At 38.7% G+C, this 13,431-nt stretch overlaps 1 protein-coding gene across 1 annotated transcript in view; it reads right to left on the reverse strand.

Annotated features, from left to right (window-relative positions):
• The window catches only part of Tenm1 (teneurin transmembrane protein 1), a 748,830-nt gene that overhangs the window by 13,927 nt on the left and 721,472 nt on the right, over positions 1–13,431 (reverse strand). Inside the window, exons 29-31 of the mRNA XM_034485178.2 lie at positions 13,093–13,265; positions 11,802–12,037; positions 2,403–2,699 (exon numbers count right to left, since the gene is read on the reverse strand). Of these exons, the coding sequence (XP_034341069.1) occupies positions 2,403–2,699; positions 11,802–12,037; positions 13,093–13,265 (706 nt within the window). The remainder of the gene's footprint in view (positions 1–2,402; positions 2,700–11,801; positions 12,038–13,092; positions 13,266–13,431) is intronic.

Consider the following 13,431-nt stretch of genomic DNA (forward strand, 5'->3'; position numbering starts at 1 on the left):
ACCATTAAAAGAATGTGGTAGTAAAATCTATGTTAAAAGACAGTATTAGAAAGAGTGGAAGGAGTCACAGAAAAGCAAGCCCCTGAAAAAGCACATAAAAATCCAACCTTCGTTCTCTACTTTTCTTTGAATCCAAATTTCAAAGATGGTTTTATTTTCTCCCTTTTCTCTTTTCTGTTTGCTCCTATCTTGACTTACCATCAATTATTTCATTTAGGCCCTGCATTTGTTCAGTGAATTAGTTATTTATCACTGGTGATAATAATATTACTAAAATCAATTTCAGAATGAATTAGGAAATTATGGCAAGAATATGGATGACGTGATTAGAAATCTCATGAATGCAGCCGTTTTATAAGTAGAAAAACCATTCCATAATTATGTATTTTGTAGGACTGGACTTTTGTAGTTATTATTGTAGTTAAAGAATAAATTACACAGGAAATAAAGGCACAATAAGTAAAAGGCCAAATGATTTGGCTCGTTTCACTGGTTCGTAAACAATTGGAAATCATTGAAATTTCTCTTAACATATTATTCTAGGTCAACGGGTCTTCTGTCTTTTTTTTTTTGTTTCCTTTTTGTTTGTTTTTTGAGAAAGGGTCACAGGATTTGTGATTCTCTTGCCTCCACCTTGTTAGGGCTGGGGATACAGGTATGTCCTACTCTGTTGGGCTGTTTTGCTGTTGTTTTGTTTTAAGGAACTGGTACCCACTAAATACTTTATTGTATAAAAAGGAGCTGATATGAAGTTTCTTTTGTGTGATTCCTGAAGCAGATGTGACAAAGTAAACAGTTAGTTTGGAAAAGAGAGACCATATTTCCTCACTGGTGTCAGAGAAAACTGCATGCGGGGTTGAATTTTAACTTTTCAATAGACATTTTGTTATTATATAGATGGCATAAAAGGGAGAGTCTTGGGAGGCTGAGATCTTACTGTCTGCAGGCAATTAGCTTAGATGGTCACACTCTAGTGCTCTGGAGGCTATAACCCCCTACATGCCCCTAAGGACTGTTGGCTACTTTCCAACTCACATGGAAGAGCTGGGAAAGGAAAACTGTTAGGTTAGTGGCATGACTTTTTAAAGATATACACATATATGTTTTTAAAATGTGCATATATATCTATCTATATCAAAGTTATTAGTAAATTCCTTATGAGACATTTTGACTATGTGTAGATGCTACCAAATAATTTGGATTCAATTAATGTTTCAATGCATTTAATGTAGTCCTCAGCCACGGGATTTTCCCAGTCGTTCTTTGTTGAAATTCAAAAGATTTGCTCTGTGAGATGCAGATTTCCCCTGCTCAGAATACAGATTATACATTCTAAAAGCTTTCTCTGAAGGGAAGGACCCTAGGAGGCTATAGCAGAGGACTGCCACCTTTTGCTTTTCCTCTTCGAGAAGAAAGTGCTTCAACAACTGACTCTGGGAAGTAAGAAGTTAGCTGTTTGATGGCAAGGAGCCACTGGCACACCACATTTCAAAAACCAAACTTTGAGGGTTGTATCAGAAGCACACAAATTGTTCCCTTTTTGCCACGTGTGCCATAATATCTTGTGACCCTTCTAAGAGATACTGATTACCCCGGGGGAAAAGAAAGTATCTTCTACTTTTCCTAGGAATGAATTCAGGAACAACAAATTTAATTGAAATGACTTAATTTTATATCTTTAATTTATATAAAATGACTAATTTTATATCTTAGGAGGGGGATCAGTCTTGGCAATGGCAGATCAAGGATAATTGTTCTTCTTGTATATTGGTAATGATATGAGTGGAAATTTTCTGCTGTGTAGGGGCTAATGTTTCACCAATCATTCATGTGGTGGGATTATAATCCTTTTAATCCAGAGAGCATCGGCTCCCATTATGGATGCTGGTGGAGACTTAGTACACACAAAAGACTACTACCAACTAGCACTCCTTGTCATCATTCCCTCGGGCTAATTATTTTTGAGAATTAGTCCTCAAATATGTACAACTAAAATTTCACTGGCTGTGGTAAGGAAAAAAAAATCCGTATTTGTTGGGCAAGAGGCCTTATACTGGAGTTGAGATACATTAACACAGAGGAGTGTTGGAATTTACTAGCTATTTTCTCTCAGTATGAGCTTTCATAATAGTACAGACACCTTTTCAAGGGGATGAACAAATATGCTCAAATAAGTAGAAAGCTAAGCCATTATCCAGACTTCAGCTTGAAAAAAAAAAACTTGGCAGAGGGTAGGGATGGGGATGCTTTCAGCTGAAAAACAGCCCATCTGTACAGGTTCACGATGGAGTTTTGTTATTTATGTAGTGAGAACATAGATTTTTCTCCTGTAGGTCCTCATAAAGTTGGGTACTTAGAGTAACCTTCAATATTCTTATTCATTTTCCCTTCCATATACTTACCTTTTCTAAGTAGGTATAGCTCCAAATTTTCCCATCAGCCCAAGTTCTCGAGATTATTTTTCCACTCTGGTCATACTCCATCTTTTCATTCCAGGTTCCTCTTTGAATAAATGTGACTAACCCCGAAGGCGAGTATGTGATGTTTACTTCATTATATCTGCTCACAGGAGACCACAGAATAGGTCGCCCAGTCTGGTCGTAAAGAATTCGAAGGGTGAATTTTCGGTGGTCATCATAGATCTTCCCAGTGCGGGTCATATGATCAAAATCAATGGAAAGTAGGTTTCTGTTATGGGCCTACACAAGAGAAAGATGAAATCTATTTTACGTATTGCTTTGATTCTTCATCTAGTACATTCCCAATCCTGAAGCGTTTCTGGATGCTCCAAGGATGGAGACTTTCTCACCACTGATCCCTCATTGTTTCATATTCTTCATCTAACAGTTATTTTTATTTCTTCATCATAATGTACAGTCATGGAGGGATAAGGCCATGTTTTACTTCCTGGCAAAATGCCTGGTATATAATATTGACCTTCGTGATCTTGCCGACGATTGTGTTTCTCCACTAAAGACTCACATAAGCTACCACAGTTTTCAATGATCACGTGATCGTCTTTTCCGTGAATTAGGTATGAGTTAGAATGGGGATTGCTGGCTCATTTCACCCTTTGTAACTAATCAAGTGGTAAGTAAGAAAAAAAAAAGAGAAAAGAACACAGTGAGCTCAAACTGTTTTTGGACTTTTCATGTTCATCTGGGCTCACTGAACTTGACATCCTAGTGGAACTCAGAGGGAACCCCACACAACCACATTTCCAGGTAAGGCTGGCAGGTAAACATGGGGGCATTGATAGTAAGCTTGGATTCAAGTTAAAAAAAAAAGTAATAACTACACATTTGGGTTAGTCCTGGTCACAGGCACCTTGAAAACTTGCATTTGACTCAAAACGATCTCTAGTCAAGGAACTTGACTAGGACTTTATCAATGACCACACTTAGTGGTGCAATCTAGTTAAGTCCACCTGAGAGATGCAGAGATCAGAATAGCCTACTAAAAGAATGAAAACTTCCCTACATTGGAAAATATAGAAACGTATAGAGGAAATCATGATCTGAAATTCTACCATCCAAGGAGAATTTCTGTTCATTCTTACTGTATTTCCTCTCATTTATCTTACTCTGAGAGACATATTGTTCATACATTTAAATATATACAACTAGGATGGCACTTAGCATCGTGTCCTCCTTTTTCAGCCAATGTTTTATTGCCACCATTTCCACATTAATATGTATTCTTGATATATGGCTTTCAATGGTTGCATAATATTTTAACTACATGATAAATACCTTTGAGTTCATTCTCCCACTAACATTCTTATTTTCATTTCGTTTTGAACTTTATGATTTGTTGAACATTTTTGTCAATAAATATTTCTATAAGATAGATCGTAATAAAAATTGTTATATTAAATGACAAGCATGTATTAAAAGACTCCAGATGTGATTTGAGAGATTGCTGGATTGCACCCAAGGTTGCCCAAGATTCATATTCCACTTGATTAGTAGTGGAAGACCTATCTCGTCTTATCCTCAGCAATATTGTTAGTAGTTTTCCGGATGTGAGAGTGAGAAAATGGTACTTTACTATGAAATTTGCATCTATGTGATGCATAATGAGAATGAGGTTGAATTTTTTAAAATTATTGATCGTATGCATGTCTTCCACGAATTGCCTGTCCATGCTGTTTGACAGTTTTTCTATAGGAATGTGGAAGCTGGTTTTTTAAAACATGCTTTGGTCTCTGTTTTATCGTCACTTAGCCAAGGCTTTAATTTTGAACTTCTGCAAAAAAGGACCAAAAACGTTCCATGTCGTGAATTCTAGCCAGAAGACTAGTAATTATTCAAATTATTCTTTTGTAGAACTGCTCTTGGTCTTAGAGGGTAGGTTTAATTCAGCTACCACAGGAACAGATTTGGGACTTCTGGGGTTTTTTAACTGTGTGCAGCAAATGCGTGCAGTGATGTATTGCAAAAATGTACACTAGTCTGCTGTGATCACCTAAAGGAGCTAGAAAAGCATGTAGTTCCTGTCTCGTGACACTTGGGCTTCTTGGACACTTATAGGAAACCAGGTGTTGTTTCTTCAACTACCTTTCCTGTGCTTTTATAGTCACATATCTCCAACTGTAATACCATTTATTTATAACAGCTGCAAAATATCTATGTACTCCCAGAGATAGTTGTAACTATTACAATTTATGTTATGATGATAGTTAAAGAGCCAAAGTAACAAGCGATTTTCAGTCCAACTAAATTTATGGTTTTATTTGTCTGAGAGATGAAATTTACTACTCAAGAACACATTTCTTAATAAAGTCACTATGACTGTATAAGTGAAATCCACCACGAAGTCAGCATAGAAGGACTCCATCTAATGCCCTTTCTCTCTGCCTATTGGGACTTGTACCGCAGTGTATCTCTGTTTCAGAGTAAAGCATTCTGATATTGTAATGCTGCTAGTCAAATGCTCCGGAAACACTTATTTCAAAGTTGGGTTTGGAAGTTAAAAATCAGCAAGGACCAAAAGGGATGAAATAATCAAAGATGCCGTAGTTTTCCTCTAGTCATTCTCTGTGGAGACCACACACAAGAAAGCTGCAAGGTAATTGCTTTCAGGTGAGCCTTCTTAACCTCTGTACAGAGTGCCTATGTGCTGCCAGCCTCTAAGATGGGCATTAGAACTAGGCTAAATGCCACTGACTGCTCAGGTCATGGGTAAGGTTGGAAAAATCCATATTCATACACATGCTTGCTCTTCTCTAAGACAAAAGCTCTTGATCCAAGCATGGGCCAATACTCCTTAGTTCTATTGTATTTCCAGACAATCTATACTGATCCGTCTCCTGAAAAGAGAGAGTGAGAATAGTCTCAAGTTATAAAGGGGACCTTTTGGACAGTTGTACAATGAATGAGACCTTTGAATTTGGCAGTTAAACAGTATTTTGTAGTAAGAAAGATGGGCATACTTAGTTTTTCAGTAGAGGGAGATGTGCTCTGGTTTTCATTAGGGCTTTCCTTTCCAAACTATACTAAGGAGAGGGATTTAATTTTTGTTTACAGTTGAATCAGAGAGAAAGGGAGAATGCATTCTGGTGAGCTGTGGAACACAATTGCCAGCAGAATTGAAAAGTTCCCGAGTGTGTGGATGGCTGAAGGAGGGGCCTCCAGAGGCGGCTGTCCTCTGTGTCTACATCCTGCCTTTTCTCAAGTGTTTCTGTTTTAATTAGCTAAGAGAAAACTTCAACCCTTCATATTTAACTGATTCAGATAGTAAGTTACTGCCATATTAGATTGATCTATGGACAACGGGAGATGTTTAATAGCTGTGCTCTACACAAAAGGAAATTGTCTGTTTTAATTGATGACACATATACACAGACACATACACACACAAGAACACACACACACACACACAACACACACACACACACATCAGAACTTCAATCATGGCAGTTGATTTTCTTTCCTCTGTCAAGGAGACTATCTAGCATTTCAGGTCATAATACAACCTAATTACATGTTAAATTTTGCTGAAGACAGAAGGTGAATAAGAGACAGGCCAAACAGCATCAAAGTTTGAAAGTTGTACTGCATTGCATTTTTATGAAGTCAGTGAGTGGGCAGAAAGCTCAAAGCTGATTTTAAAGTAGCCCATGCTAGTCTACTCTCACTAGTTTTAAGGTAATTAGTATTGGACTTTTAAAGATCAATCAGTACATTAATTCAACAGATTTTATGTTTTCCTGGTATCTCCAGTTTAACAATTAAAAGGTACTCAGGGTTGCTCTTATTTCAGAGTTGCTTATAAATGAAATTGCATGTCTTCAGAGTTAGTATTAGCCTGGGATAGCCATTTACAATTCCATTTTTCTGTTTTTTAGTTTTGTTATCAAGACACTTTATATTGACATTTCGCAAAATGTTAGTAATAGAAGAGATATTAAGAGATTCTCAGATTTATTGAGCCAGCCTTTCTGGCTTCAAATCCTGAAATCTGTAAAATGGGAATTACTGAAACCCCCACCCGATGAGATATTATGAATACTGAATAAGTTAACATATGGTTATATACTTAGTGAGGCCCCCTCAAATGCTATTGTCATTATGGTTTATGGTAATATTACCACTACTAATAGAGACTGCACAGTGCATATGCTTCATGTATAGATAGAAAATTGCAAAATCACTGCATGCCATTTTTTTCTCCCAGTCTCATACTTCTCACCTTAACTCAAGTATGTCCTTTATCCTGAACACCTTTGTCTCTAACTTGTTCTGATTTAAGTACTTTCCTGTTGATTACTTTGTCTGGGTAGTCTTGTAACACATATTTTAAAACCATAGTAATTAATTAATGCTTATAAATAGGTTAAATCACATGGGAAACAATACTTTCATCCCAATTATTTTAGTAAGGTTATTTCAAAACCAAGAAACAGTAGTTTTTATATGATTTGAAGACTCCAAAAAAACCCTCATTCCAAAACACAACACCATCTATCAGTTTTGGTGCCTGACATTTTCTATCTTCAGATTACTTCTTGGCATTGGGGGCAGAAACACTGAAGACCTCAGATACACGTTTAAAGTGGAATAATATACCTCTAAAGACTACAGATACTGTACCTCACTGGTACAAATTGGCATAATTATGTTCTAATTGTATTTTGAGAGAAAAGTTTCATTTTAACAGGAAAGGTGATGTGTAGGAGGAGCTAAGGTGGGAGGAGTACTGAGAGGAAGAAAAGGAGTAAGAAGAGGAGAAGACGAAAGAGAGGAGAAGCTAGGTGAAGAAAGAGAGAAAGAGGGGGGAGACAGGGAGGCAGAGGTTCAAGTATCTCCACCAGTCAAAGATAGTTGTTATATCTAGGTCGGTCAGTGGGTTACACCTCTGATTGAACAATTCCAAACTTATAAAGCCTATGATTAACATTATTTTTAAAAAATGTATAAATGCAAAAAGGAAAAGGGGGCTTGGGATAGGGGTTTCCTAAGGGGGGTGGGGGGGAATGGGGAAAGGGGATGCCATCTGAAGTGTAAATAAAATATCTAATAAAAAAATTTAAAAAAAAGAAAATAATGATGAAAAAAAAAGACTACAGATACATGTTTAAAGTGGATTAATATACCTCAAAAGGGAGAGGAATGAGAACTTCAACTCTACAGCTGATGGCCCTGCCAGGCCGTTTCTGAAAAGAGAAGTGAATTCTACTACACTTTCGGCTTACTCTCCAATTCTCCACTAATTGCCAGCTTCAGACCCTGTGCTTTAGCAAGAATTTTTGTCCCTTTGTGATTTCAGATCACATGAGAATTTAAAAATCATGTGATTTTGCACTTAAACATCACAATCTGAGGCTAGAAGATAGTAAATTGCCTGCTGTATAAGCAGGAGGATATGAGTTCGATTCCCAGCACCCATGTAAGAAAAGCCAGGCACAGTAGCATGCATTTACAATTTTAGGGCTAGAGAAATGGAGACAAGAAGTTCCCTTCCGCTGGCTATCTAGCAAGCTTAGCCAAATCTAAGCTCTAGGTCTCAGTAAGAGACTGCATTTCAAAAAACCAAGGTAGATGACTTCTGAGAATAACTCTGTCTGTCTCCATATACACAAGCACACGCACACACACACACACACACACACACACACACACACACACACAAAACCTGTACCCTTTTCAGTTGTCTTTAAACAGAGGAAAAATCACCTGTGATGGTATTAGTATTCTATTTGATTCTTTGAGTTTGTTTTAAATGCTTTTTCAATTATTTATTTCTCTAAAGAAGATAGAGTAGGCCGTAGTTCCTGGATTTTGCTGCTCACTCCCTGAAAATCTTATAAAGGACTCTGGGATCTAATACTAGGATAAGTCTCATTATGACATGGTTACCCACAGACACAGCAAGGTGCAATGTAGTTGTAGCTCCTAAAGCAGTTTGCTTTTGGTGAATGTCCAATTCTTTGACAATTCCCTCTATTGTTATCTATACTCTAATTCCTCTATTGTCCAAGGAAATATATTTATGGGACAGATTGATACAGCAGACAAGAAGATACATAGATTGGAGGCAGAAGTATTATTACTTGTGATTTAGACACAACTCAAGTTAGGGGAAATATATTTTTTAAAAATAAATGAAATTTAATGATATTAATGTAATTTATTTCACTTAATTATGCCTGTAAAGGATGGCAGATCTAACAGATCCCTTGCCTGGGTGGGCTGATATTATGTTTCCCAACAATTTGCTTCCCTCACCTTGACTTTGTGTCAGTGGGGAAGAAATCCCAGTGATCTTGGAAGGAAACTAATTCTTGTATTCATTTTTTTTTGGAAAAAAAATTTAAAAAGATGTGTTTTTCCTGATTTTCTTTTCATCTGGGAAGTCTGGGGCAATGATATGTAGATTTTGGAACATGGGATGTCCATCATCTTATCAAATGGCCCTTTAAATGAAGCTGTCCCTTTGTGCCTGAACAATTAGTTTTTCATGACCTGCTGTCCAAGCACATTTACAAATACAAGAGTGGCCTTTTAGAGATGTCCCAGTGCTTACAGCATGGCAAAGGTCTCTATATCCTTGCTGTCCTGTATCCTGACTATGTGAACCTCTGTCCATGTTCTGGAGCAGCAGATTTATCAAAAGAAACAAATGTTTCAGCCATGGCACCTTGGAACTGGAGAGCATCAGGGACCCCTGTTCTTTACAGGTATACTTACAAATGGCTCACTGTATATTTAGCCAGAAAATGAGAACACTGCCATCAGCTGTTTTCTTGAAAACCTGCCAGAAGTGAAGGGCGATCTTCTCAGAACTAAGAATCTCAATGGGCAAAGAATGGGCTTTGTCTGACTTAATCTACACCTGTCCTTTGGGAACCCTGTTATCCCACTAGGCATTCCATTCCCTGCTTGGCACGGGGAAACCAAGGCAACAAGGTACCAAATTCTGTGAATGGGGAGGGCAGGTGAGCATTAACCAGTTAAACAGCCTCTCTTCTCCTTTTATCTCCTTCATGCTTTCTTTGCCTGGAGGCTAGCCAGTTGTCCTGAACCACCCACACTTGCCAGTACATTAGAGTCGATTATTTGTCTCTTTTTGTCAGCATTGAAATGAGGAGTCAGGCTCTGCCAAGGTGCCTGTACTGAGTGGGGCAATGATTTATAGATTAATTATTTTAAGGAACAAGGCAGCACAGCATGCTGCAGTGGAAACAGTGTCATACCAGGGGAATACCTGCATCTCAGCTCTGGCACTGAGCTGTAATAGCTGTTTGACTTTGGGCAAATCAGTTGACCTCTCTGAGCCTTGGTGTCTTTCTCTGTAAATTGGGAATAACAACAATTGATGGCTGTGGTGATCAAATAAAATTCTGGTGGTGAGAGCATTTTGTTAACCCCGAGGCACTAAATCTATGTAAAAGACTGTTATTAGATTTCTAGGGACCTGCACAGTCACAGCACCTAGCCAATAAGGGGCTCAATCTTTCATTTCCAAGACCTCAGGGAGTACATTTGAAGTTACATAGAGTAAAAAGGCCTGGAGTTTATTGCAAATGTGGGTCATCTTATAATTAGCACTTACTAAACCTGGTTTGTTTCCAGTACTAAACTGATCCTCAGTGTTTAATGGCTACTAGCTTTTCAAAAGTAAGAAAACTTTGGGTTATAAGGTACAAACTCTGGTTGACAATTTCTATTATCTGAATCTGCAGGGGAGAATACAGAGTGAGCCACCCTAGAATATCCTAGGGTCACATAGTAGTAGAGAATGGGTTACCCTATCTGATTAGGTTCATAATATTTTAATAAGTCCATAAGCTGGGGGAGGAATTAAAAGATTAATTTGTCTGTGATTAGCCATTAGGATGATAAGCTATTTGTAGAGACTTCTTTCTTTTGCAAAGCACTACATTTTCATTTCGCAGAAATGCCTTTAATCCTAGTACTCAGGTTATGGCAGGAAAACCATCAGTTTGAGCACTCACTGGGATACAGAAAGGCGCATGGTCTCAAAACCAAACCCAAACACAAACCACTGCAACAAAACTTCATTTTAAAACAACGTATAAAACTGGGTATCGGGGTCAGATCATTTGACTTTCCCGTTCAAATTTCTATGCAGCAACTGCATTTCTTGAAGAACTCAGACATAAATGCTGACTTTCATACACATGTAGAGCTTTGCGTATTTGACTGGATTCACTTCTTAATTCAGGGGCCTATCTGGCAAATGTTCTATTACAGACTAATCAATAGAACTGAAACATACAAATTGACTTGTTCAACTAGAAACTACAGTAGCTGTTATTTTTTTTTATTTTTTTTTTTTTAAAGCCAGCGACTAAGGGCTGTTTTTATGTGCCATCAATAGCTCTGGTTAGAAAGTAAACACACTTGTAGATGAACTTTTTTGCATCAAGACACGTGACTGGTTGGTTTACTACTTCTCTCTGCAGCATGATGGATAGTTGGTGGTTGTATTTCTACAGCATTCAATTCACCATACTTCTTTAATAGTGAGTGAAAAGAATACAAGCATTTTCTGTATCCTGGGTGTGATGCAGATGTTCTGAAGCCTGGCCTCAATAATGAATACTTCCTGCAGACTGGCAGTTGTTCTAATGCTAGTCAAGTTGCCAATACATCGGTTAATGTTCAAGAAGGGACAGGTAGAGAGTGTGCTATGAATGTTTGCAAGCTTCCTGCACTGCAGGGCAGTGTTTCTGACAGAGCTCTGCTTAACTGTAGGGAACTGTTTTTGGTAAAGACTTGAGGACTCCCAAAAGCTTTCAGTTCCCTCAGATGAGCTCGTTTGAGCACTTGATCTCAGTCTCCATCCGGTTTTTTTGCTCCCATGGCTCTAAAGATGTATATATGACAATGGGACCACCTAACGACTTTGCCCGCCCATGTTGCCTTTGTATAATGGTGCCTTGTGTCTTAAATCCTTTTCTCTTCACCCAAAAGTGAGAACCTGGGTAACTTGGGGAATCTAATAAGCATCTCCAAGGCAGCTGGGATGGGTACTCAAGGGCTCCTTGACTAAACATATTTGTCCAGCCCTAGACTTTCTTGGTGCCTGAAATTGCTATGATTAGAGTACTTTAGCTGGGTAATGACAAAGAAAGCTCCTATTAGAACGCACATTTAAGGATACTGAACCATTATCAGCCATTAGCACTCTCTCTTGAATTAGTGTATCACACAAGCTAGTCAGTCACCTGGAAAAGCTTTGGAGAAGTGAGATTTCAGTCTAAAAAGGCTCTTCACTTTCCAAGGGAATCCATGAATTTTTGTCCTTTGTTAAAAAGGGAAGGCCTTACTCACCCTCAGTCTTCTCTCAAAAGCTGAAACGTTGCCTTTGTTTTGCTCCTTTCTCTGTCTCCACTCAATGAGGTTTGCATTGTGCTCTCCAGGCAATGAAATGTTACATTTGCCCAGAGTGGGGTTGACAGCCCCTGCCAGGATATGGGGCTCCGAGCTGAGGTTGATCTCCATCCCACTGGCAAAGGTGACACGTAGTGAACCGTCTGGACTCACCCGATAGGTACTTTGAGTATTTTCTGTAGACAGATGAGCAAAGGAGAGGGGAGGAAGGAGAAAGAGGAAGAGGAGGAGGAGGGCCGGTAAAGTTGAGCTCCAGGAGACACATTTAAGGCTGAGTAGATGGGGCATTGGGGGCCTAACTGCACTCTAAGCTAGACTGCCCACTCTGACATATACATTTCTTACCTATTTGGGACCTGTTATTTTCATAGTTGGGGTATATCTTGTGAACAGGATAAAATACTGCTGTGTCACACTGCAGTCTCTCTCTCTCTCTCTCTCTCTCTCTCTCTCTCTCTCTCTCTCTCTCCCATCCTCCCTCCCCTCTTCTCTCTCTTTCTCTCTGGTTGTTGGTTCTCTTTTAAAAGCATGCCCCCACAGACTCCCTTTCTGACTTGTTGAATGTGATATCTTAGTTTGATATGCTAAGAGCTTGAATGAGAAGAGTATGAAACTCAACTCAGCATTCTGCCACCTGCAGATGGCATCCTAGCCACTGGAAGTTAGTTTTACTCATTTTGGAGTGAGTTACTCCACAGCCTAGCAATACAGTGAGTCCTAATGCCTAGACAGCAAAAATATTTCTTTGTCCACTTCCTCTATAGCTTTTAACACATTCCTTTGAGATTGTATTTTTCTTCAATTCCTTCTCCCCTCCTCTCTTTGTGTTTTTAATTCTCTCATATTCTATGCTTCCCTGGTGCATTGCCTAATTTGTCCTTTGTATTCACCCATGTCAGATCTGATCTAGAATGCTAAGCTCAGATGGGGCACGGATTCTATTATTGTCCTCCAACATAGGAAACCCTAAAAGAGCTTTACAAATGGCTGGGTGTTGGGAAATGACTTGATGGGAGATCAGACTTGGCAGGACTTAATCTCATTATTCCCACAGAGATTGGGGCCCAGAGTGGATATGTGAACTTGTGAAAAGTCTGAATTTGTCTGTGTTCCAGTTAGAAAGTGGAAAGGAGAACCTATCTTCTTAATCAGAAGGGAATTTAGTTCCTTAATAGAGAGCCTATGTTTGACCAGAGACCTTAAGGCAGGTGGAGTTCTGAAGATCATTTACCTTGTTTTAAAATGTAGATAGTACTGGTTGCTGTCAAGTTGGTTGACATGAGGACATTTTCGCGGTTAGAAGTGTCTAGTGCCACTTTTGTCAGCTTCTCCAGGTCACTGTGGAAGCTGCTGACCTCTCCAGTAGGAAAAGTTGCATTGGTCAGATGTCCCTCGGGGTCATACCTGAGGAACATAACAAACGTCAAATCCGAAGCCTCTTGGCAGTGACAACTGGCCTTTGCATGGCAAAAATCGTTTGGAAGCTAATACAGCTTTACACTGAGTGATAACAAATATTATTAACCTTGTTGAATAAGAAGAAAAAGGTCAGAGGGATGATTAATCAAAA

This window comes from Arvicanthis niloticus, chromosome X (assembly GCF_011762505.2).
Source record: "Arvicanthis niloticus isolate mArvNil1 chromosome X, mArvNil1.pat.X, whole genome shotgun sequence".
Taxonomy (NCBI): domain Eukaryota; kingdom Metazoa; phylum Chordata; class Mammalia; order Rodentia; family Muridae; genus Arvicanthis; species Arvicanthis niloticus.